Source organism: Camellia sinensis, chromosome 11 (assembly GCF_055761805.1).
Source record: "Camellia sinensis isolate YWXY chromosome 11, ASM5576180v1, whole genome shotgun sequence".
Classification (NCBI taxonomy): domain Eukaryota; kingdom Viridiplantae; phylum Streptophyta; class Magnoliopsida; order Ericales; family Theaceae; genus Camellia; species Camellia sinensis.
In genome coordinates, this window is record NC_138971.1 from 50,876,195 (window position 1) to 50,903,379 (window position 27,185).

Sequence of the window (27,185 nt, forward strand, 5' to 3'; positions counted from 1 at the left end):
GGTGTTGGCTGTGTGTTGTCTGGCGTGGGCCTTCGCTGGGCAGTGGGAGTGAAGCAGCATGTGGCCACGGTGATGTTGGTGTTGTTAGGCATGGGAGTTCTTCCAGCCATGGTGATGTTGGCTATGGAGCTTTCCGGCCAGAGAAGCGTGGTGAAAAGATTTAGCAGGTGGGCGTTGGGAGGTGCAGAGGAGCGTGGTGTAAAGATTTAGCAGAAGTAGCAGGTGGGCAGGCAATTCCTGTTGCTTGCAAGACAATCAATGGGCCTAATTGCTCGTGTGGTAGTGTAGCACAGGTGAATATCCTCAGAGGAGCGTGCAAAACAGGTGGAAAGCACAGGTATGGGCGTGTAGCACAGGTGGGTGCTGGGTGTTGTCAGGCGTGGGTGTGTAGTAGGTAGGCATTGGGAGTTGAAGCAGCACAGGTGGAAAGCTTTAGTTTGAAAAATAGCAAGTGGGCGGGAATGCTTTGGTGTTTGGTGTTGGGTTTTCATGTGGCTTGGTTTTTGTGGGCAGATTTTGTGGGGTTTCTTGTATTTTATTTTATAGTAAAGTCCTTCTTAAATTTTTTTTTTTTTTTTGTATAAAAAAATCGTGAGGCCGAGAGGTTGGTTCTATGGATGCGAGTAGCAGTAGTAGGGGTAATTTGTACTTTCCGAGTCTCTCTCGATGCATGCCATCTTCCTGTACCTTTAATTTCATGTTGTTAATGAATTTTTTACTTTGCCGATCAAAAAAAAAAAATGTAATCTTGGCATAAATTGATGTAACAAAATATCTAAAATTTTGTAATTGATATTGCAAACTCACCTCGGAACAAAATGTTACTTGTTGCTTACTAAACAACACACGCGTTTATATATATTATTGACTTAGACCTCAAATTGTTCTGATTTTTTAAAAATTGAATTTTTTATTTTTTGTAATTTTTTTAATATTTTAAATATATATTTTTTTACATTTTAGATACACCTAATTTAGATAAACTTAAAAAATAAAATATTTTTAAAAATACAAAAAACAAATACAAAAATTCAATACGTTTAAGTATTCTTGTATATTTATTATATTTTATATATATATATATATATTTTACAAATATTTTACCTTTTAGTTGCATCTAAAAAGTGAAAAAAACTATTTGAAATATTTTAAAAAATTCACTAAGAATAAAAAAAACTTGATTTTCGGTAAATCAATCTAAACTAAACAGGATAGTACCACTAAGAAACAATATATAGCACACATTAAGGTCCCGTTTGGGAATATGCTATTTTAGTCTAAAAACTAAAAATTTACTACAAGTTGTCACATCATTCTCAAGTAATGATTAGTAAATGTTTAAGACCCATAAAAAACTTTCCACAATTTGATCTACAATGATGTGGCATAATACACGTCAACTTTCAATTTGTCACAAACTCAATTGTGTGGGATTTATCCCTTTTGCCACATCATTTAGGGGTTCAATTTGTGGTCTCTAACACTACTTTTAGAATTATGTAAAAAATAGTGAATCATTATTTGAAATTTTGAACATTGAAGACTTTTTTTTTTCCCCCACCCACTTTCCGTGCTATTAGGTTATATTTTGATCATAAATTTAGAGAGAAATTTACATAGAGAAAAAAAAAAAAAAAGTAAATGAAATAAAGCTATTTTTCACATTTCCATTATCTTTTACTTGCCTCCGCAAATTCCTCCATTAATTTATAATCAACCTATATATAAACAAGTGTTTTTTTCCAGTCAATCAGTGTTGTTTTCTTCTAAAAGAGACTTGATTACTTTCAAAAGATTCTTTTCTTTTTGTTTTGTTTTTTTTTTTAAAAAAAAAATTATCAGCTACTTATAGAAAAACATGACAATGAAATGTGAAAGTTCAAAAACTTCTACCCCGAAGAAGTAATTGCCATTCATGAGCTCTGACTTTTGAAGTCATCAAGTCTTATAATAGAGTTCCCTCAAGTTCATCTTTAAAAACTGCAATGCACAAGCTAAACTCTTATCTTTAAACACTCGTATCAAGTAACCTTCCATACTAAGAAGCCATGGGCACAACCTCTAGTGCTCTTTTCATGTTATTTGCTTTTCTTTTCATTGAAGGAATTGAGTTCTGTTGTAGCAGTACAAATCCAAATGTGAGTTGCATAGCGAGTGAGCGTGAAGCTCTTATCGTGTTTAAGGGAAAGTTCAAATATGATGCAAATCGCTTATCCACGTGGGTTGGAAAAGACTGTTGTCTATGGAAGGGAGCCGGTTGCAGCAGGAAAATAGGCCATGTCGTGAAGCTTGATCTATGTAATCCAATCCCTTTTGATTCCTACAAGGGCGATTTTATTCAGCATTCAGCAAATTTCGACAAGAACAGATTGGGAGGCGAGATAAGTCCTTCTTTACTCATTTTAAATCATTTGAGTTACATAGACTTGAGCATGAACAATTTTTAAGATATGCAATTCCCAGAATTCTTAGGCTCCCTGAAAAGCTTGAGATACCTTGACCTCTCTTGGTCACAATTTTTCAGTGGAATGATTCCTCATCATTTGGGGAATCTTTCAAGATTGCAGTATCTCAACCTTAGCAAGTTGGTCCAATACCAGATACTCTTGGAAGGTTGATATCTCTCACAGTCCTTGACCTTTCTTTTAATGACTTTGATAACTCAATGTTGCATTGTTTGAGTAACTTAAGTAGTCTTGTCCATATGGATATCAGTTCTAACAATTTTAACAGTTTAATTCCTGATGCTCTTGGAAGGTCGACTGCTCTCACCTTCCTTGACCTTTCTGACAACAATTTCAAATATTCAATGTCATATTGTTTGTGCAACCTTACTGGTCTTGTCTATTTGGATCTTGGTTTTAATAATCTTAATGGTTCAATTCCCAATTGCTTTTGGTAGTTGCCCTCTATTTCAGTCCTCAAGTTGGATTATAATAGTTTTCAAGATCCAATTCCAAGTGAGATTGGTAATATGACACAACTTACAGAGCTTCACTTCACTGGAAACAAGTTCAAAGGTGAAATACCAAACTCCATGTGGTGGAACCTTTGCAACTTGCGCGTACTTGATTTGTCCGATAACAAGTTCAAAGGTGAAATACCAAACTCCATGCAAAGCCTTTGCAACTTGTGCATACTTGATTTGTCCTATAACAAGCTCAGTGGCAATCTTTCAACTTCTTTGGTTAATCCATTTGGCTGCATCCATAATAATTTAAAGGTGTTAGATCTTAAAATAAACATGTTTAGTGGTCATCTGCCAAACCACTTGGGAGAGTTCAAGAATCTCGAGTACCTTGATATTTCTAATAATTCATTTTATGGTCTACTGCCATCATCAATTGGAAGACTGTTATATTTGAGAGTGTTGAATACTAGAAATAATCAATTGAATGGGAGCATTCCAAATATTCTTGGACAACTTTCAAAACTAGAAAAGCTAGATTTATCAAGCAATTCTTTTGTTGGCATGGTATTTGAACTTCATTTTGCCAAACTCAAGAGGTTAAATGAGTTATACTTGTCTCCAAACTCATTATTAGTTCTGAATGTGAGCTCCCAATGGGTTCCTACTTTTCAACTCTCATCCATACTAATGGCATCCATCAAAGTGGGACCCCAATTTCCTTTGTGGCTTAAGACACAAAAAACTGTTAGAGATTTAGTCATGTCTAATGCATGCATCTCAGATATCATTCCAGATTGGTTTCATAATATTTTTTCTGGTATTCGACACTTGGATTTATTCAACAATCAGATCAGCGGAAAAGTGCCAATATTTCAAGAACGTAAATACTGTGACTATACAGAGAATCATAGGAGGTTGGTATTGAGTTCTAACAAATTTAAAGGCCCATTAACATCACTTCCTTCAGATGCTATGATATTAGATCTTTCGCACAACTTTATTTCAGGACCTATTCATATGAGTGATGACAATAAAAAACTGGGATTTAAAATTCTTGCTCTCTCAAATAACTATTTCACTGGTGGCATTCCAATGTCTTTATGCAAGGCAACAAATATAACAATTATTGATTTCTCAAAAAATCAATTATCAAGAAGAATTCCTCAATGCTTAGGACACTTGGATTACTTGGCAGTACTAGATTTGTCAAATAACAACCTATATGGTCATATTCCAAGTTCTTTGGGTTCCCTACAATTTCTCGTGTCCTTGCACTTGCATAAGAATAGATTTCATGGGAAGCTTCCTTTGTCCTTACAGAATTTGGCATTTCTTTGCATACTTGATCTAGGTGGAAATGCGTTCACTGATATTATCCCTCCATGGATCGGATATAAACTAACTCATTTGTCATTTCTCAATCTTCAATCGAATAATTTCTATGGTGATATTCCTCCACAACTCTGTAGTCTCCGAAATCTACAATTGTTAAACTTGGCAAAAAATAACATAGTGGGAAATATCCCTCGTTGTTTTCACAGCTTCACTGCCATGTTTACACAAGATCTTGAGCAAAAATTCGATCCAAGTAATAAACAAGGAGTTAATGTTAATACATTTTATCAAGAGAACATTATAGATTCAATGAAAGGAAAACAACGGGAATACACCAAGGCACTCAAACTTCTCACCTCCATAGACCTTTCAAATAATGGCATTGTTGGAGAGATTCTAGAAGAGTTAATGAATCTTTCTGGGTTGCTAAACTTGAATTTATCAGGAAATCATCTAAAAGGAAGCATCCCTAATAATATTGGCAATTTGACACAATTGGAATCTCTTGATTTTTCTCGAAACAAACTTTCTAGCCCCATTCCTCCAAGTCTATCTAGTTTAAGCTACCTAAGTCATTTGAACATGTCATTCAATAATTTATCAGGGAAAATACCAACGGGAAATCCACTTCAAACTCTCAACGATCCTTCCATTTATATAGGCAACGATGGCCTTTGTGGTGCACCACTAAACAACTGCCTTGATGATAAATCATCTCATGGTGATCACAAACATGCTGATCAGAGTAGAGATGCAGATGAAACTGATTTTTTGTGGTTCTACACTGGCATTGGACCTGGTTTCTTGGTTGGGTTCTTGGGGGTCTGTGGTACTTTGACTTTCAAGAAGTCTTGGAGGTATGCTTACTTCCAGTTCATCGAAAACAACTACAATTGGCTATCAATAAACATAGCAATCAAGTTCGCTCAGCTAAGGAGGAAGTTCAACAAAGGCAAATTTGGAGGATGAATTTATCACCCAATTAGTTTGTCTCTCTCTCTCTCTCTCTCTCACATCATGTACTTATATTATCTCTGTATCTTGTCATGATTGTGATGTGTGCATCAAATCAACATCTTCATAACCCATGATTTATCTTGCATGAATCTTTCAATTTTTTTTCAATTCCTTACCGTCATTAACATAACAATGCTAATCATGTTAATGATTCTTGGAACATCATCACGACTTGAAGAATAACCAAATTTCCAGATTATCATCAAAACATGTCTTACATGCAAGATCATATAGTAAAGTACGGATTAATTTCCACCAAATTTCTTTACCAAAAGCACCAAAATTCTTTGTCACATGCTTAAAAACATTGAAACAAATGCAGGTTTGTTGTTATATAGTTCAAATAATGCAAATACATTTCTCAAATAATTTTTCAGAAGTCATTTGTTGCATTATTTTCGGAGAAACCATGTTGACATCCACTAATATGATTGTTATATGGTTTGCTGTCATTAAAGGGTCTTATATTCAGCTGGAGAAAGGAGCCTCTTAGGAAAGCAACATTGAGATCATGTTATGGATTTTCTTGAGTTGTTGGAAAGAAATAAGTTCAAATAATTCCATACTTCTAGTATATATGTTGATGGGGTTTGATGATTTTGTGCCCTTTGTAAAATATTCTGAAGTATGTCATTCCTTAAATAAATGGTGTGTGAACTATCATATTGTCCAGGATATGTTATAGACTGTATTTTGCATATATATGTATTCTCCTTTTATTGGTGAATTCTACGATTTTTGCCAATTGAGGCCATGGATTCTAGTTTTAATTTTGAAAATTGAGCAAAATGCTCCGACAATCATATACATAGAGTAATGGAATCACCAAGAAAAACGTAATCAAGACAGAGAGCTATTGTGCAACAGTGAAATTCACATATTAGTTCAACTATTCATTTTTTTTTTCACGTTGTAGTAATCTTCACTTGTGTAAGCTTTTAATGATTTAGGAGAAGTATGTACCATCAGTAATCTACAAGTATGTTTCTCAACTTGCACTATTTTTTATTTAATTTGTTAATGATTAATCCTTGCCAAAGATTTTTTTATTTTTTTATTTTTTTAATTGTGTGTGTGTGTGTGTGTGTGTTTTATTCTCTATCTATTTGTGTCTATTGAGTTTTAACCAATTTACAAGAGTTCGTGGTTTGCTTTTTTTAATAACTTTTTGTTGATCTTTTCGTCTTTAATGATTTTTTTTTAATTAAAAAGTGTTACACTTTTGAATTTTACTCGACTAGAGAAATTAGAAAAGATTAAAAAATTTGAAAATTTTGAAAAAAAGCCCAAAAAGGATTTTTAAAAAATAAAAAACAGTTGACTTTTTATTTTTATTTTTATTTTTATTTTTATTTTTTATGATTTTATTTTTTTTACAAGACAAACCTAAAAAGTAAAAAAAAAAAAAAAAGACATAATTTAGAAAGAAAAAAAATCATTAAAAATTTAAAATTTTAAAAAATATACATATAACTTTTTTAGGTGAATGCCAAACACTAAGAAAAGCCAAAGTAATAAAACTGTCAATGTAACCAAAATATCATAAGTTTTCATATATGCAGATGCAAATGCAGATGATTAGCTCCTAACTACACATTGAGTTCAGCAGTCCACACAATGAACCAAAGGGGATCTAAATCAATTATCACAATTTCAATAGGCATCAACCAACAATTAGCATAGAGAAAAGGGAGATGCTATGATGTTCACCCTTAAAATGATGCATATAGTATATTTTTTATAATTTTTTTTTTGGGACAAATTACAACGGTAGTCCCTATAATTTACTCATTGTGTCATTTTAATCTCTATATTTTCAAATCGCTTGATTTTAACCATGAATTTTATGTTTTGTCTCGTCTTGGCTCAATTGAAAAGGGTAGTTTTTTAATAGAAATAGGCTATGTGCATGTCACATGTCTCATTTTAAAGGGTAAAATTGTAAATTTAATATTTTGTATATTATTCAGCCAACTCAATGAGTTAACTCACTCAAATAAACAAGCATATGGATCTCAATTGTAGAAGAGAAGAGATGGTTTTGGTTTAACAGATGGTTCGACGGGAAAAAGAAAGGGGGTTCATTCGACGATGGGGCCCAGTTGGGGTAAGGCCATGAGGTTCAACTGGGGTTCGTTGCTGAGAAAGTCATGACTAGAGACCACTACTTTTGTTGCAGTCGAAATTGCTGCAGATTGTGAGATTTCATCTTTGTCATCATCACCTCCTCATCTCTATTGCATGCTATTTACCATTTTGGGTAATCGAACTGATCCAAGTTTTTCCTCCTTAAAATAAATAAAAACTTAACCAAGTTCTTTATGGAATTGTTTGTAAATTTTCGTATATTACTTTGAAAAAAGTCTTTTTGTCAATGGTGTTTTTCTAAGATATTATGGAATTGATTCAATGTGAAAATTTTAGAGACCATTAATGTAATTTGTCCAACAAAAAAAGGCAAGTTCCGTTTGTCACTAGTAATCTTAGAAATTTCAGATAAATATTACGATCTAGTTGGGGGAAAAAAATGAAACTAATACAGGTAATACGTAGACTTAAAAAATAAAATAAAATAAAATAAAAATTAATAATAGAACATACATTTCAATATAAATATATGACAATTTTTTTTTTTAATCTGTATGATTAATGAATGGCCAATAATACTACATTTATTTATTTTTTTGTATGATATTTAGTTTACCATCTTACTGTCATGATTGCATTGGTCAAGTTGGTTCCATCACTAGTGACTATTTCCAAGGCCATTGCAACACATTGTAAAAAATGTGATCATTTAAATGAATGACTTTGCCTAGTGGCAGAAAGGATAGACCCCAAGAATGAACTGTAAACCCAAGCATATCGAGTTCGACTCTTACTAGTGTTTCTCGGACTTAACCGATACATGTGATTTGTGACAATTTTTAGAATTCGAGATTTAGTTACTCTGAAGAGTGGATCCTAGCTTTCATGATTGCATTGATTAAGTTGGTTCCATCACCCCGTTGTGTAATTATCCTTTTTATCCTTATTAGTCATATAGATGCGAGAGTAGGAGAGAAATAAGTGGGGGGAACTGTTTATATAGGAACCATAATTAAGTAAATTTCCAATTAAAAAATCTTCCCACACGAGCAAAAGTTGAAAACCACCCTATAAGGACTCTCCAACCCTCATGGTTTGAGAAGCGGCTATTTTAATTGGTTTTTTGACTTTTTACAAAAAGTAGAGAGAGTGAAGTGATAACTTATAGTGACTTTTTGACTATATTAGTCTAATGCCAAACAAGGTTTATCAAATTTAAATTTGGATAAAAATCTTGCAAAACACCTCTCCACTAATTGACTCAAATTTATATGAAATTGAGTTTTACCCATTTTTTAACCCAAATTAAAAGAGACTTAAATATATACTCGAATTTTTTCAAGATCATTTTGTAACTTTCAAATTTACCACTCTGCCCATACTGAAGTTTTACTCAAATTTACGTTCAAACCTAGGTTTATCCATTGGAATGTCATATCAAATCAAACTTAAATTTTTAGTTAAATTTGTAGTAGTGTTGCATCTACACAATTTCTTCCCTCACAATCCCCCTAATGAGGTGGCAAGACAAAATGTATGTTGTAACGCCCTCAAAATAATAACATTAAACCCAACAAATAAGACGAGCGTTGATAGATAAACTAACCACCTTCTATCATTCATTAGAATTCCATTACATAAGTATTACATGTTAATCTCATAACAAAATGCCCTACGGGCTTACAGCTTTCCAAGTTAACACTTGGTTACAACAAAGAGTTCTAACTCGTTTACACATTAAGCCCTTGGCTTGAAATTACATGTAATACATCAAAGTAAAACGACAAAACTATGCCCGCCACAAGCCTCCCAGCTATGTCCTTGGAGGTGGCATGCTTCCTGTACCTGAAAATGATGTTCCCATATAGGGTGAGCCACAGCCCAGTAGAAATACACTAAACCAACCATGGACAATGACTAAAACATTAGCAATTGATAGTTGGTCAACACTGATACAATCACATAAATTACATATTTATGTCAACGACTTACAAGTCCCAATTACTTTTCATTTTCCCTTTTTCAACAGATAAGCATGCTAGCTCTATCATCATTTCCACAGATATGTATAAAAACTATATCTCACATTCAGATAAGCATAAAAGCTATATCCACAATCTCAACAGATATGTATATCAACAATATCCACAGATAAGCATACAAGCTGTATCCACACTCTACAACAGATATGTATATCAACAATATCCACAGATAAGCATACAAGCTGTATCCACACTTCACTTCACAAAGATAAGCATATGAGCTCTATCTTCACTTCTCAGACAAGCATATGAGCTCTGTCCACGGAGTACATCCCCTATCTCCTCCAAATACCTATCCGGTTTAGAGGTCCATCCCCTATCTTCCCCTAAACCGCGGAGTACATCCCCTATCTCCTCCTCTACACATAACGTATATAAACACATTGGTTCTATATACAATCACACAATACAAACAATTAATGTATTCTAGCAACTGTCAAGTTCCATAACACATTCCATTGATTAGTTTCAGTTTGCCTAATCAACATACATTGTCTACAACAATCACGACTATCCTCCACCGATAGCCCCAAGCAGTTATTTCTAAAACAGAAAATAAATGCACAAATGGATATTCAATCAACATTTCATTTCCTCATTTCTCATCAATTAATTATCCCAAGGCCATTTTCCATAATTACCATTTCAACCCTTAGGTCCCATTTTCATCAATGATTCAACAATCATTCCATTTTTCTATGCCAAACATGAATAAAACCCCAACTTTTGTAAAATTACACAAAAGCCCCAAACTTTCACAAATTTACCAAACCAAGCCCAACATCTCAAAATACCAAAATTTAAAGACGAAGCCCATAGAGAGGAATAGGTTATCCCTACCTCAAACCCGGAGTCCCAAAGGAGAAGACGACAAAACCCAACGTGCTCCAAAACCCGAGATTTTCAGATTAAAATGAAGCCCTCGACGATCAACAACTTTTTTGTAAAGGCCAAAGGTGAGTAAATCACTCCTACTAGATCAAAACCTAGAGAGAAGGTAGTATCTAGAGTGAGAGGCTCAACAATGGTGATTTTGGAAAAGTAAGAGAGAGAAGAGAAAGTGAAAAAGTGATTTAAAGAGTCACAAATTCGGGACTTAAACCCAGTCTTCCGCTCGAGCGTAAAACACCCCGCTCGAGCGGCCACTCACAGACTTCCGCTCGAGCGGCCAACCTCCCGCTCGAGCGCAAAATGCACTCGCCCAGCACTTTTGCAGAACCAGTCCTCCGCTCGAGCTCCCAACCCTACGCTCGAGCTCACAACACTGCACAACAAGATACTGGAAGGATGTAATCTACGCTCGAGCGCCAACACCTCCGCTCGAGCGTACAGGCCAAAAATCTGGGCAACTAGTTTTGGTTTCTAAACTCAACCAACCTGTAACAACCCGCTCAACACATCCTATAACTCACATACAAAGTAAGAAAGGATGTAAACAAGATAATAAGCAACTACCAACATCCACGGACACATGTCCGGATCACTATACAACAAGGGTAAACCCGGGATCGCTATAACCTCCCCCCCTTAAAGAATTTCGTCCCCGAAATTAAACACAAGTTTTCAAAAACAAGTTTTCCTCCATTTTAAACAATGTTACATTTTAACATTCAACAATTCGACCCATTACCGGTCATCACATCCCTTTAATAAGAGACATATCACAATATGTAAACAACATATGTACTTTCAACATGCATCAACATTATGCACTATCCTTCCAATTTCAACAATATATTTAACACATATAATGTCACTTTCAACTTCCATATGAGGCAAGTTCCAAAACATACTACCAATAATCAAAACATTCTCAATGTTTCACAACTTAAGACATATATAAAAGCTCTTAAGTTCAACAAAATGTAAAATTCAAATACAAGATTACATATTAACAAACAAGTCCGGATATTTTTCTCGGACTCCCAACTCACGTTCCCAAGTGGCTTCCTCCACTCCGTGATGTTTCCACAAGACTTTCACCAAAGGAATGGTCTTACCACGCAGGACCTGATCCCGCCTATCCAAGACCCGAACCGGTCTCTCCTCATACGAGGCATCCTCATCTACCTCTAAATCAGTCCAATCCAGCACATGTGATGGATCTGGCTCATACTTCCGAAGCATACTCACATGAAACACGTCATGCACTCCGGATAACTGCGGCGGTAAGGCTAACCGATAAGCAACCTCGCCTATCTTCTCAAGGATCTCAAAAGGACCAATAAACCGAGGGGATAACTTCCCACTCTTCCCAAACCTCATCAAGCCTCGCCTAGGTGATATTTTCAGAAAGACATGATCACCTACCTCAAACGCCAAAGGCCTCCTCCTACGGTCGGCATAACTCTTTTGTCGACTCTGGGCTGTAACAAGCCTCCTACGGATAAGCTCAACTTTCTCCGTCGTCTCCCTAACCAACTCCGGACCCAACAAAGGTGCATCACCCACCTCGGCCCAACAAACTGGAGACCTACACGGTCGGCCATACAAGGCCTCAAACGGTGCCATACCGATGCTAGACTGAAAACTGTTGTTGTAGGCAAACTCTACCAATGGCAAGTGCCTCTCCCACGTCCCACTGAAGTCCAGGACACAACCCCGAAGCATATCCTCGAGGATCTGAATAGTACGCTCGGACTGCCCGTCAGTCTGAGGATGATAAGCCGTACTAAAGGTCAACTTAGTGCCCAAGGCACTCTGCAAACTCTGCCACAACCTAGCAGTAAAACGAGGATCTCTATCTGAGACGATCGTCACTGGGACCCCGTGCAATCTCACTACGTCCCGAATATACAAATCGGCAAGATGATCTACCGAATCTCTCACGCGCATAGGGATAAAGTGCGCCGACTTAGTCAACCGGTCTACAACCACCCAAATAGCATCACTACCCCGTTGAGTCCTCGGAAGACCTACAACGAAGTCCATAGTGACATGCTCCCACTTCCACTCGGCAATAGGCAAGGGTTGCAACAAACCCGCTGGCCTCTGATGCTCGGCCTTCACTTGCTGGCAAGTAAGGCACTTCGATACGAAAACAGCCACATCTCTTTTCATACCCCGCCACCAAAATTGGCGACCCAAATCCTGATACATCTTAGTACCTCCCGGATGCACCGCAAGGCGCGAATGGTGAAACTCTCGAAGTACTTCCTCTCGGCAAGACTCCGGTACAAACAAACGGTCTCGGTATCTCACACTCAGGTCGGGATACACCGTCAAACCCTTCTCAACTTTCCCACTGGAGATCTTTTCTCGGAGGGATTCTACCTCAAGGTCACCTCTCTGTGCCTCTAACACTCTAGTCACAAGTGTAGGCTGCGCAACAACAGAAAACAAGGCCGCAGCCTCAACGGATTCGCTCAGTAGCAAATCAAACTCGCCAAGTGCTCCCAACATTTCCCATTCTCGGATGGCTATACAAGCTACATCACTAATGGTTTTCCTACTAAGGGCATCGGCCACAACATTGGCCTTTCCCGGATGATAATGTAACTCAAAATCATAATCCTCGATGAACTCCATCCATCTTCTCTGCCTCAGATTCAAGTCTCTCTGTGTAAACAGATACTTCAAACTCTTGTGATCCGAGAATACCTCGAACCTCTCACCATAAAGGTAGTGCCTCCAGATTTTCAAGGCAAAGATCACAGCTGCTAACTCTAGGTCGTGTGTGGGGTAATTCTTCTCGTGTATTTTCAACTGACGTGAGCCATAAGCTACCACTTTCCCCTCTTGCATCAACACACAACCCAAACCCTCTCGTGAGGCATCACAATAAGCCGCATAACCCAACCCTCTCTCCGGAATAATCAACACCGGAGCGGTGGTCAATCTAACTTTCAGCTCTTGGAACGACTTTTCACAAGTCTCACTCCACACAAACTTGACTCCCTTCTGAGTCAGTCTAGTCAACGGTGACGCTAACCTGGAGAAATCTTTCACAAACCGACGGTAATACCCAGCTAATCCCAGAAAACTGCGGATCTCAAACACACTCTTAGGCTGTGCCCAATCTTGCACTGCCTCAACCTTGGATGTATCAACAGACACCCCTTCCCCGGATACCACATGGCCTAAGAACTTGACTTCCCCCAGCCAGAACTCACACTTCCCAAACTTGGCATACAACCTATGGGCTCTAAGTAACTCAAGCACCACTCTCAAGTGTGCCTCGTGCTCCTCCTCAGAAGGCGAATAGACAAGGATGTCATCCACAAAGACAACCACAAATCGATCTAAAAACTCCCGGAAAATCCGGTTCATCAAGTCCATAAAGACTGTCGGTGCATTGGTAAGCCCAAATGGCATCACCAAAAACTCATAATGGCCATACCGCGTACGGAATGCCGTCTTCGGAATATCTTCCTCCCTGACCCTCAACTGATGGTAACCCGATCTCAAGTCTATCTTAGAGAAACAACGGGAACCCTTCAACTGGTCAAACAAATCATCTATACGGGGCATAGGGTACTTATTCTTAACCGTAGCCCGATTCAACTTCCGGTAGTCTATACACAATCTCAAGGCACCATCTTTCTTTTTAACAAAGAGGGCCGGTGCTCCCCACGGTGAAACACTAGGGCGAACAAAGCCCTTATCTAGCAATTCCTGGAGCTGAACTTTCAACTCAACCAACTCTGCTGGAGCAAAACGGTAAGGTGCCATAGAAATCGGCGCCGTACCAGGCACTAAATCAATAGAGAACTCTATCTCTCGGTGAGGTGGCAAACTAACAAGATCTTCGGGAAAGACATCCGAATACTCACAAACCACCCTCGGCAATACATGCTGGGTCTCACCACTCTCACCACTCTCAAAGCTAGCAAGTAGACTACTAAGCTCACTTCGCCCTCGCGAATCATACCCCGGTGGCAAAACACTACCAACCCGGTCTCCCAAGAAATGGAACCACTCCCCGCTCAAGGTACATAATGTAACCCTCTGGCGGTAGCAATCAATAACAGCCCGGTATGACGATAACCAGTCCATACCCAAAATAACATCAAAACCCTTCATGGGCATGACAACAAACGGAAAAGGAAGCCTATAGTCGGCGACCTCTATATCACATCCTCTAACACCCTGTTTCAGAATCAACTCACCACCCAAAGGCGATACCACACAAATAGGAGATGCTAACTGTGCTAACTCCAATTCCAAAACAGATGCAAATGCAGCAGATACAAAAGAATGAGATGCACCCGTGTCTATCAACACATTAGCAACTGAGTTGCAAAACAGAAAAGTACCTCTCACTACTGATGGAGCCGGTACTAAATCCTGCGCGGTAACAGCATACACGCGCCCCGTAGGCCCCTGGTCTACCTGCTCACCTCTCGGAGCAAAAGACTGCTGCACAGACTGGGATGACGAAGCTCCCGGATTGGCCCTCGAGGCCTGCACAGACTGAGCTGGCTAAAAACCCTGCGTCTGCCTAGAACCAGACGCTCCCGAAGTGGCACTCAACTGTGGGCAAAACCTCTTCATGTGCCCAGGTTGTCCACACTGATAACAAATCAAGAGCTGCCCCCTGCCCAAACTCTGACTCGGCGGTCTAGCTGAAGAAGAAGCAGCTTTCTGACCCCCACCCTTCTGCGGGCAAACAGAAACCTTGTGACCCAGCTGGCCACACTTGTAACAAGTGAATTCTCCCTGACTGCCTCTCCCCGAGCCTACACTAGGCACTGGAAAGGTCGATCTAGAGACTGCACCCTGAGACTGCTGAGAGTTAGAACCCCTCTGCCTCCTGCCATCACTCTGACTATCCTGGCTCCTCTTGGAGCCTCTCTGACCCTCATCCTCCTCCTGCATCATAAGCTCCATATGAGCTGCAGCATCCACTAGGTGTCTATACTCTCGAATGTAAGACCCACCAATTCTCAACTTGAGGCCCCGCCTCAACTTCCGCTCAAACTCATAACAACGGCGTTCCTCAGACGCCACCAGTTCAGGTGCAAACCTGGACAGACTGGTAAAAGTAGCCTCAAACTCGGCCACTGACAAGCCCTGCTGATTAAGCCGGCTAAACTGATCCCTCAGCTTCTCCCTAGCTGCTGCTGATAAAAACCTCTCCTGAAAAGCATTCACAAACGCCTCCCAAGTACCACCAACACGAGCTTTCTCGTACTTCCACCATTGACCCGCATCTCCCTTCAGTTGGAAGGATGCCAAGGTCACTTTCAGTGCTCCGTCCTCGATGCCAAGCATCTCAAACGTCTTCGTTGTCTGTTCGAGCCATTCATCTGCCTTAAGCGGCTCTTTAGGATCCCCGATAAACTCGTCCGGATTACACCGAAAGAACTCCCTCTTCAAGAAGGAAGGCCCTGCCTCAACTGCCTGATTCCCAGCTCTAAGAATACCTAAAGCTCCTGCTATCTCTCTGGCCAAGGCACCCATAGCCTGCTGACCCACTGGCTCGGCCACATTGGCCTGCCCAACTCCCTCCTGCACTGCCGGAATCTCACCCTGTAACGGTACTTCCTGCCTCGCAGGTCTACCACGCCTAGCACCTCTTCCTCGTCCTGACATCCTAATAAAGGCAACACAGAACGTTAGCACATTCATAGGTGTGCCGAAACTAATCACTCACGTCCTAATGCATGGACAACTGTAATTCACTCCACATAAGCACATAAACACATAAGCACTTACGAATTTCATTTCCGGATAATGATAGTCCCGAGACGTTACTAGAGTTCCGGTTAGAAACAGCATTGATCAAGTGCTTTTCCAACAAGACTTCCAGAAACTCAAGGATCCAATCAACATCCTAGAAATTAAATCCCATACCCACATAGTCACATAAGCATGTTAGCATTTAAGCACATAGCATATGATACTACATCTAAGTCTCTATCAAGCGAGACAAACCCATTGTGATCCTAATCACTTCCCACGTACCCAAAGTATTCGAACCCGGTACGCTCTGATACCAAGTTGTAACGCCCTCAAAATAATAACATTAAACCCAACAAATAAGACGAGCGTTGATAGATAAACTAACCACCTTCTATCATTCATTAGAATTCCATTACATAAGTATTACATGTTAATCTCATAACAAAATGCCCTACGGGCTTACAGCTTTCCAAGTTAACACTTGGTTACAACAAAGAGTTCTAACTCGTTTACACATTAAGCCCTTGGCTTGAAATTACATGTAATACATCAAAGTAAAACGACAAAACTATGCCCGCCACAAGCCTCCCAGCTATGTCCTTGGAGGTGGCATGCTTCCTGTACCTGAAAATGATGTTCCCATATAGGGTGAGCCACAGCCCAGTAGAAATACACTAAACCAACCATGGACAATGACTAAAACATTAGCAATTGATAGTTGGTCAACACTGATACAATCACATAAATTACATATTTATGTCAACGACTTACAAGTCCCAATTACTTTTCATTTTCCCTTTTTCAACAGATAAGCATGCTAGCTCTATCATCATTTCCACAGATATGTATAAAAACTATATCTCACATTCAGATAAGCATAAAAGCTATATCCACAATCTCAACAGATATGTATATCAACAATATCCACAGATAAGCATACAAGCTGTATCCACACTCTACAACAGATATGTATATCAACAATATCCACAGATAAGCATACAAGCTGTATCCACACTTCACTTCACAAAGATAAGCATATGAGCTCTATCTTCACTTCTCAGACAAGCATATGAGCTCTGTCCACGGAGTACATCCCCTATCTCCTCCAAATACCTATCCGGTTTAGAGGTCCATCCCCTATCTTCCCCTAAACCGCGGAGTACATCCCCTATCTCCTCCTCTACACATAACGTATATAAACACATTGGTTCTATATACAATCACACAATACAAACAATTAATGTATTCTAGCAACTGTCAAGTTCCATAACACATTCCATTGATTAGTTTCAGTTTGCCTAATCAACATACATTGTCTACAACAATCACGACTATCCTCCACCGATAGCCCCAAGCAGTTATTTCTAAAACAGAAAATAAATGCACAAATGGATATTCAATCAACATTTCATTTCCTCATTTCTCATCAATTAATTATCCCAAGGCCATTTTCCATAATTACCATTTCAACCCTTAGGTCCCATTTTCATCAATGATTCAACAATCATTCCATTTTTCTATGCCAAACATGAATAAAACCCCAACTTTTGTAAAATTACACAAAAGCCCCAAACTTTCACAAATTTACCAAACCAAGCCCAACATCTCAAAATACCAAAATTTAAAGACGAAGCCCATAGAGAGGAATAGGTTATCCCTACCTCAAACCCGGAGTCCCAAAGGAGAAGACGACAAAACCCAACGTGCTCCAAAACCCGAGATTTTCAGATTAAAATGAAGCCCTCGACGATCAACAACTTTTTTGTAAAGGCCAAAGGTGAGTAAATCACTCCTACTAGATCAAAACCTAGAGAGAAGGTAGTATCTAGAGTGAGAGGCTCAACAATGGTGATTTTGGAAAAGTAAGAGAGAGAAGAGAAAGTGAAAAAGTGATTTAAAGAGTCACAAATTCGGGACTTAAACCCAGTCTTCCGCTCGAGCGTAAAACACCCCGCTCGAGCGGCCACTCACAGACTTCCGCTCGAGCGGCCAACCTCCCGCTCGAGTGCAGAATGCACTCGCCCAGCACTTTTGCAGAACCAGTCCTCCGCTCGAGCTCCCAACCCTACGCTCGAGCTCACAACACTGCACAACAAGATACTGGAAGGATGTAATCTACGCTCGAGCGCCAACACCTCCGCTCGAGCGTACAGGCCAAAAATCTGGGCAACTAGTTTTGGTTTCTAAACTCAACCAACCTGTAACAACCCGCTCAACACATCCTATAACTCACATACAAAGTAAGAAAGGATGTAAACAAGATAATAAGCAACTACCAACATCCACGGACACATGTCCGGATCACTATACAACAAGGGTAAACCCGGGATCGCTATATATGTAAAGGGAGTTTTGAGAGAATATTTGAATGTGGGTCAACTTTTCAAATTTTGCTTGCCACATCATTTCAGGTTTTTTTTTTTTTTTGGGGGGGGGGGGAGAGGAAGGAATTATGTGAATGAATCATTTTTCTTGAATTTGAGTAAAAATTTAAGGGCTGAAGATGGCCTAACAAACATTTTAAAATCTGGCCTCAAATAAGTTGAAATAAGCTTAAATTATTTTACAATAGGCCTACATAGACTTAGTTTATTGGTTTTGTCATAATGCTTGGTTAGTTGGCTTATTGTTTAGGGAAAATAATACCAGTAATCCCTATATTTTATTTCTTGTGTCATTTTGGTCCCTATTCTTTCAATTGGCTCAATTTTGACTATTCATTTTAAATTTTGTGTCAATTTGGTCCAATTGATAATATTGTTAGTGTTTTTTTAAAGAAAATTATCACTACATTGGTTGAAATTAACTCACTGAGTTGAGTAAGTTCATAATTTTACTCTTAAAAATATAACACATAACACTTATGTGCATATTTTCTATAATAAAAAAAAGGCTAAGAGTTGGAATCAATTGAACCAATTAAGACAAAGTCATAAATTCAGGATCAAAATCGAGTCAATTGAAATTACAAGGACTAAAATTTCACAATGACTAAAATACAACAACTACCGTCGTAATTTGCCCCATTGCTTATTGACTAATACCATTCTAAAGCAGGGCAAATATACCTTAGGAAATTGCTGAGTGTTGAGCAAGAATTCTAATGTTGACTCAGTAAGACACCTATAAATATACCTTCTTGTATACGAAAAAAATATAAGGTGATCCAACAAGGTTGAACTAGTTACTCCAAAAAGAGAGCCTAAAAGAGAACAAAATGGGAGAGGTCACTTTGATGATCAAAGCTCTCCATTTCTCCATTGCCAAATGTTTACATTTCAGATACTTGAGGCCATAGCCTGCCCATTCGACTACATCCATGCTATTTTGGGTTTCGTTGACTCGATCAGTTTCTTTGATGTACTCTTGATTTCATTTGTTTAATCTCTTCATAAAGTTCATTCAAGCCAAAATGCTATCGTTGATCGCTAGTTGAACTAACACAATTGCAACAGCCCAACATTTCGGACCACAATTACTTTTATCCAGTCCACTAAAGAAACCTGGACACATATGGAGAGGGTTCCTGCGAATGGAGATAGCATTATTTGAGCCTACTTTGATTCTACGGGTTGCGTCATCTTCAACCTCACTTCATGTTTATTAATAATCGAACCTACATAACAAATTGCTCACCCTTTGGTATGTCTAGTTTTCAACCTCAACATGTCTGTTATTTCTATTTCTATTCTTTTTGAAGTAATATTCCATGTGTATAATTTCAGTATTACTTATTTTAAAATGTTTTCTAACAACTCAAGTGCTTCTATTCTATCTAAGTTTCTAATTTAGTGTCAATTTCTCTTTTAATTTCATCCACTATGATAATACCATCTGTAAATAGCATAAATCATAAGACATCATCTAAAATGTGTCTGAACAATTCATCTAAATAGCATAAATCATAAAACATCATCTAAAATGTGTCTAATCAATTCATCTATAATTAAGGCAAATAGGTAAAGACTTGAGGCTAACTCTTGGTATAACCTTCAAGTAATCAGAAATTCATTTGTTTCTCTTGCGGGTGAATTAATTGTAGTCACAATTCCATTATACATGCCCTTCATCGCATTAATATAACCTCTCTGTCAATATTTTTTTCTCTAACACCCACCATATTATATCTCTAAGCACACCCCATCTTAATTTTTTTTTTTTTTGGTTTTTGTTTTGTTTTGTTTTGTCTTTTTCTCTAAATCCATAAAAACTATAAGCATATTCTACTTCTTTTTCCCCCGTATTTTTCTATTAATCTCCTTGGATGAAAATTTCAGCTAAATATTTCATTGATTTAATATGAAACCAAGAATAATTAAACGGGGAAAATAGAGTTCAATTGATAGATTTATAAAATTACCAAAAGACCATATGGCAAAATAGTTGGGGTTAAAAGTGTCTACAAGCAAATGTTCACTATCTTACAAATAGCAACTATTCTTTTGGTAAATTATTTGAAAACAAGCTACAACCTAACCGTATGAGAAACAGGATAAGGAATGTAGAATCAATGCAGTTCTACACCGTCGAGCCAACTAAGCGCTGGTAATATCTTAACCAGAAACACCTTAAACTCTTCTTCAACAACAACATTCCCAATAATGTCTAATTGTGTCAACTTCGAGTCTTTAAAAATTGCAAACGCTTCCCAGTAATTTGTCACATTGACACCACTAATTGCAAATTCACCAAAATTCCAATCACTTCCTACTGTATGGGAGAGAGGAGAAGAGCACAAGTACCTTCTTGTTTCGACAGCGTGTGCACCGATTTCGTTGTATGACATATCAAACACTTTCAATGACTTTTGCAGGTTTAAAGGCTCCAGGGAAGAAAAACTACCCATTTTGTTGTTACTAAGGTTCAACCAAGAAAGAAGCTGCATAGCCTGCAATCCAATCATAAAGACCGATAAAAAGCCCTCAATTACTTTCATTTAAATAATCGTTTGAAATGCCTTTTAAGCATCAAAATGCACCATGAAACTATCAAGACTTTGACTGGCACCATTTTACAAAATAAAGATGGCCATGCAATAAACTAATGTCGTACATATGTATTTATGTATAATATTGTATATATGAAGACATAATACACATATATAGATGAACAGACAGACAGACAGATAGATAGATATAGAAATACAATGAATTGAAAATTGAAACCACAAAAATAGATTCAAGTGACAATGAAATTTTTTTAGAATTAATTGTAGTTTACCTTCAATTGAGAAAGTTGGTTATGGCTGAGGTTTAACATTTGGACCCACAGTAATTTCCCAATAGACCCAATATGTGACAAGGAAAGATTATTGAGTCGTAAACAGATATAATTATTGGTGCCTGATGATGCAGAGTCCCTGTAATGACAGCAATGCCTCAGCAAAGATTCCAGACTGGAGGTCAGCTGCAGAAGCACAAAAAAATGAGAATCTGTGTTATAGAAAAATCAGTAATCTATGTCAAAGGTTCAAGGCAAATCTTTAGCACTAACTCTTACTAATATTATTGACTGGAGATCTCTTTGGGTGTGTGTTGAAAAGAACTATCAGAGATTCTTACACAAGACATTCATAATTCTAATGAACATAACTATATAGTTAGTTAGACTAATCTCAATAAAAATAATAATAATAATAAATCCACGATATGAACAGATCAGCCACTAAATAGTTGAACTAAGTTTGGTTTTAATTTGAATACTAGATGAACTTATTGAAGAAGCATGCCCATCTGTTTACTTAAATGACCATGTAAAACAGCGTGTTCATAGGACTGCAATACAAGTACAACTATTTGGGCTTTGGATGGTTAATGGGTCATTTGACTTGGTTCATAAGCAAAATGAGTGAAAGCTTAAGCAAGACCTGAGCCAAACCAAAACTGTGGAACAAGATAAGATAAATAGATAGAAATAAGCAAAAACCAAATATGTATATCAAAAGCTATTTATTTCAATACATCCCACTATCCATGCATCCCAATATCCATCCCAATGTCCATGCCCAAAACTTTCTAAGTGTTTTAGCAAAAACAAATGTCTATCAATCTAAAACAACAACCCCTTCAAAGATCAACTTAAATACTCCCCGTTTTTGTCTGGGAGACAAGCCAAACAAAACAACCGTGCAAATAATAAGGCAAGAGAAACAACAACAAAAAAATAAAGAAAACAAAACTGTGCAAAGAACAAGAAACTGGCCAAAATGAGAGAGACTGAAGTCACTGATCCTGCAGCGGTGGAGGCTGCTGCATATGATATTGGGTTGCATGGATATTGGGATGTATTGAAATAGATAGCTTTTGATATCATATTTGGCTTTTGCTTATTTCTATCTATTTATCTTATCTTGTTCAAAAGTTTTGGTTTGTGTGGTATTTTCAACAGGTGGGTTGTTCAAAGTGTTTCTAAGTGTTTCTAAATCGAATTGGCGTTTGTGGTTTGAAGTTTTTGTTGGGTTGAAGCATTTGATTGTGTGTGTTATTGTGTCTAGTGCGTGTGTTTGTCAGGAAAATTTGCTAGAAAGTTTTTTCCGGGAATTGACAAAGGGGGAGATTGTTAGGTCCCTACTTGTTGCCAATTCCGTGAACAAGCTTAGGTTAATTGAGTTGTAATTTTTTCTCTGTTTTTGGTCTTCTCGCTCGAGCGGGGAAACTTGCGCTCGAGCGGAGTTTTTATCTTCTGCATCTAAAGCAGGGACAAAATCTGGGCAAGATGGATGGAAGATTGAGCAACAAACTCCTCAGCGTAGCCAAAAGATGCCTCCAAGGCAATGAGTTGTGCGTCCATAGAGGTCTCCAAGTCGGTGAGATGGGCATCAAAGATGACCATCCGACTCTCCAACCAGTCAAAGTGGGACACCATCACATCCTAAAACTGTTGCAGCTGGCCATGGATAGAACAAGTCGGAGTAGGTTGCTCCCCCTCACCTGCAACAACAACGTCAAACTCAGCTTCCTCGTCTAGAGGATCTTCACCTATACCAGAACCACCCACTCCAGAAGGACCCTCCTTAATATGAAACTGACTTTGGGAAACGGTCTTTTTGGTGAACGGTTTGACAGGGAAGGCAAACTCATCGTCCTCAAAGGTAGGAACCTCAAGTTTGGTGAGAAAACAGTTAAGAAGGCAACCACAAGGTAGACCTAAGGATTTTCTCTCAAACGCAGCTACCATTTTTTGGATAACAAGGGTGGCAAGATTGATAGAGTTGGTGATTGATTCAAAAGAGAACATAGCCTTGTTCTTGATTGATTTCGGAACTATGGGTGGTGACTATGATATTGGCTCAGACAATTAAGTTGAGCAAACGGAACCGGGGAAGGAGTTCATTTTGTTTGATCAAGGCCCCCTTGATCCAAGTCCGGGGTGAGCCACACAATGCAGTGGTCACCTCGTTGAAGTCACAAGTGGGTCAAACAGGAAAGGGATAGTGACTCCGAAAGGCAAGGCCTATGCCTAAGAGCACACAGATAAGAGTGGGGGTAACGGTGATGGACTTAGACCTAACCCAGGTCTTGAAAGAAGGGCCAATATCATCAATTCCTTCGATGTTACAATAAAACTCCTGTACCCAGTCCAAGTTTTGACGACTGGGAAAAGATAGAACCAAGTCACCCCCTAAAGGATCAAACAATGGCCGAATAGGTATGGACTCATAGGTGTTGGGCTGGACATTGCGCTCTAAATGAACAATCCTAGAAGTGTAAAATTCCCTAAAGGACTTGACTTTGTCTGCAGATGAAAAATGATCGAAATTATAACTAGGACGGTTGACAGTGGACTTGCGGCATTTAGAGGTAGAGGTGGACATGACTTAACCCCAACAAGACAAAGAAACAACCCCCCCACCCCCCCCCCCCCCAAAAAAAAAATGACAAGGCAAAAACTAAATGTAAACCCAAATGCTAGTTACCAAAAACCCAATATAGCATCATTCTAAGTACCAAAGACAGAACTCAGTAACAATACCAAAAAGGTACAAAAACCAATGACACCAAAAACATGAGTAATCAAGACATGCCATTAGTAACCAAGCAATAGGAAACACAAGGCTAGGACAGTAAAATCCAAAGCAGCATAAAGATATTTCAATGGGCACACAGACTAAGACACCACAAACTAGACACACAAAAAACCTAGTGACCCAGACACTACACTAACCATTACGGAAATAGAGAGAGAGAGAGAGAGAGAGACAAAAAAAATAAAATAAAAATGAAAAAAGAAGAGAGACAGACCTGAGAGGATGAAGGAGCACTGGAAGGAGGGTAATGGCAATTACGAACAAACCAAACCAAGATGGAAAAGGGAAGGGTGAGAACGCCAACGAAGCCCTAGGAGAGATGAGAAGAGATTTGGGGATAAATAAACTGAAAGGTCGACGACTGGGGTAATAAAGCAATGCAGTCCTCTCGAGCGAGGGTTTTGACGCTCGAGCGTGCTTCTTTACGCGCGTGGCTTCGCTCGAGCCAAGACTCATGCACTTGAGCGCAAAAAACAACCTCCCAGAAGTTTGGTGCCTCTGCAAAAGTGCTAGATGAGTGAAAAAGCCGCTCAAGCACTAGAGTTGACGCTCGAGCGGGAGAGAAAACAAACCCAAGTTCAAAAACCACCCTACTGAGCAAGTAAAAACAACTCACACTATCAAGTGAGACCTGAAACAAAAGGGGATTAGTATAATAGCAAAAAGTGACACTAAGATAGGATAATCCACATACCATGAAGCCCAAAAACTTGCAATTTTGAAAATAAGAAGCACAATATCATGAGCAAATCAGGGATACATTGATCAATGAGCATAAGCTACATGAGAATACACATATCAAAGACAAACATGAGAGCTCACATAATGAATGTGTGTTTGTGCAATCCTTGAGAGGCCATAGAGCTAGAGTTAATCCTCGTAGTGATCGAATGGCTGGACCTCTGGCAAGAGTTACTAAACATCACTGAGAAAAGTCAAACCACTAGAAATCAAGGGGTATTTGTTGAGTAAAAGCAAAGGCTCCCACTCAATCAATGGGTCACTTTTTTTTTTTTTTTTTCAATTTCATTTTTGACTTTTCTTTCTTGTGGGCACTCACTGGTGGCTTTCACGCTCAACAGTATGGAGATCAAACCAGAGAAGCATGGAAATAATAAGGATGGCCTAGTTGGTGCCTCTGAGGTAGCCTTTTCCTAATGCCCGAACTTCAAAGAACTGAGGGAGGAACCGTGAAAGTGAAAAAAGATGGTAGATGGTTAAGAGACTCATCATCACCCATGATATGCCAGTATAGGTCAATTCCTCTAAAAATGTATAAAAGACACTGTTAGAGGTCCATAGAGAACTTTGATCACTTGTGTGAAAACCCTTGTAATAGGTTATCTCAAGGATGTGTACAGAATGAGATCATGAAGTCAATGAGCATAAGCATTCAGAATGAGCTATGAACAAAGAAGAATGAAATCTTGCAAGCAGCATGAGAGGTGTTCATATAAGTCTAAATGCAAGGATGACAAGAATCAATGACAATGAGATTATAACATCCAAGAGCACAGAAAGCCAATCACTCTCACCCACTTAAGTAACAAGTCACACCCTAGTTAATGAGAACTACATCCAAGGTCTTTCTAAGGAACTCAAACCTAAGAAGATCAAGGAATTTTGTGAAAATATCAGCTTTTTGATGCTCAGTGGGTACATGTTCAAGAACTGCAAGACCTTCTTCAACTAACTCTCGAATGAAATGATGACGAATGTCAATATGTTTGGTGCGAGAGTGTTGGACTGGAATTTTAGAGATGTTAATGGCACTTGTATTATCACAGAAAAAGGTGAGAGTGTCCTGATCTATACCATAATCATGAAGCATTTGCTTCATCCATAACATTTGTGCACAATAACTCCCTACAACAATGTACTCGGCCTCAACAGTTGAAAGAGAGATGGCATTTTGCTTTTTGCTATGCCAGGCAACCAAATTATTCCTAAGGTAAAAATATCCTCCGGATGTGCTCTTTCGATCATTAGCACACCCGACCTAATCGGCATCAGAAAAACCAATGATTTCAGCTGTAATGTCGGTCGAGAACCAAATCCCATACCCCAATGTCCCGCTAACATACTTAATGATGCATTTGACTGCAAAAAGATGAGACTCTTTGGGACAGACTTGGTAACGGGCACAAACACCTACACTAAATGTAATGTCAGGTCGACTGGCTGTAAGGTACAAAAGACTCCCTATCATACTCCAATAAAGGGTAGGATCAACATCAGTACCAGAGGAATCTTTGGAGAGTTGAAGACTAGTCCTCATGGGAGTGCGTGCATGTTTGGCCGACTGTACACCCGCTTGTTTCTACCCATACAATGCCTTGTCTAACTTGTCGACATGGTGTAGACATTTTGGATCCTCAAACCCTTTTGGTTGCTCAACATAAGCCTCCTCTTTCAAGTACCAGAGGAATTTTTCACATCCATTTGGAACAATTTGAAACCAAGAAAGCATGCAACACCAAGTAAAATCCGAATAGATTCGAGACGTGCAACAGGGGCAAGCGTCTCATCATAGTCAACACCCTCTACTTGAGTATAGCCTTGAGCAACCAACCTAGCTTTATTTCTAACCACAGTACCATTCTCATCAGATTTATTTTTGAATATCCACTTGGTACCTATCACATTCATGTCTCTAAGGCTTGGGACAAGAGTCCAAACTTTGTCACATTCAAATTGACCTAATTCTTCATGCATAGCATTGACCCAATTTCATCAAGTAAGGCCTCTTTTATATTTTTAGGTTCAATTAACGACACATAGCATATATGAGATACCTCTTCTAGAATTTGTTTTCAGGTTTTCATTCGGTCTGAGACACTTCCAATCACCTGTTGAGCCAGATGATTCAGTTTTGCCCTTGCTGATGGTTTTAACTCTGGACTTGTAGTGACGGGAGCTTCAGAGGTGGTGTCTCTTTGTGCACTCTTAGGACTCGGACTTACCATTGAAGTTGGTGCCAGCTCACCTTCTTGGGCTTGACCCTTTGCTTCTCCTTGTCTTTGTGGTTCAGTATCAAAGATTGGAGACTCACCATATTCTTCCTCATGTATTGCTGGCATAGGAGAACCTGTGTCATCTATAACCACATTGATTGATTCCATTAGAGATAAAGTACGCAAGT

The 27,185-nt window shown here is 38.7% G+C and overlaps 1 protein-coding gene and 1 pseudogene across 2 annotated transcripts in view; one reads left to right on the top strand and one right to left on the bottom strand.

Moving 5' to 3' along the window:
* Positions 1-27,185, bottom strand: part of LOC145788890 (geranylgeranyl transferase type-2 subunit alpha 2-like) — a 295,230-nt pseudogene that overhangs the window by 254,192 nt on the left and 13,853 nt on the right. The window contains exon 3 of the transcript XR_014343875.1: positions 21,238-21,423. The product of XR_014343875.1 is annotated as a geranylgeranyl transferase type-2 subunit alpha 2-like (transcript). The remainder of the gene's footprint in view (positions 1-21,237; positions 21,424-27,185) is intronic.
* Positions 2,975-5,215, top strand: LOC114282974 (receptor-like protein EIX2). Its single transcript, XM_082895016.1, has one exon. The coding sequence runs from the start codon at positions 2,975-2,977 to the stop codon at positions 5,213-5,215; it is 2,241 nt and encodes a 746-aa protein (XP_082751142.1).

Excerpts from the sequence above, each read along its gene's own strand:
- LOC114282974 (XM_082895016.1), top strand. The coding sequence starts at position 2,975 with ATGACACAACTTACAGAGCTTCACTTCACTGGAAACAAGTTCAAAGGT.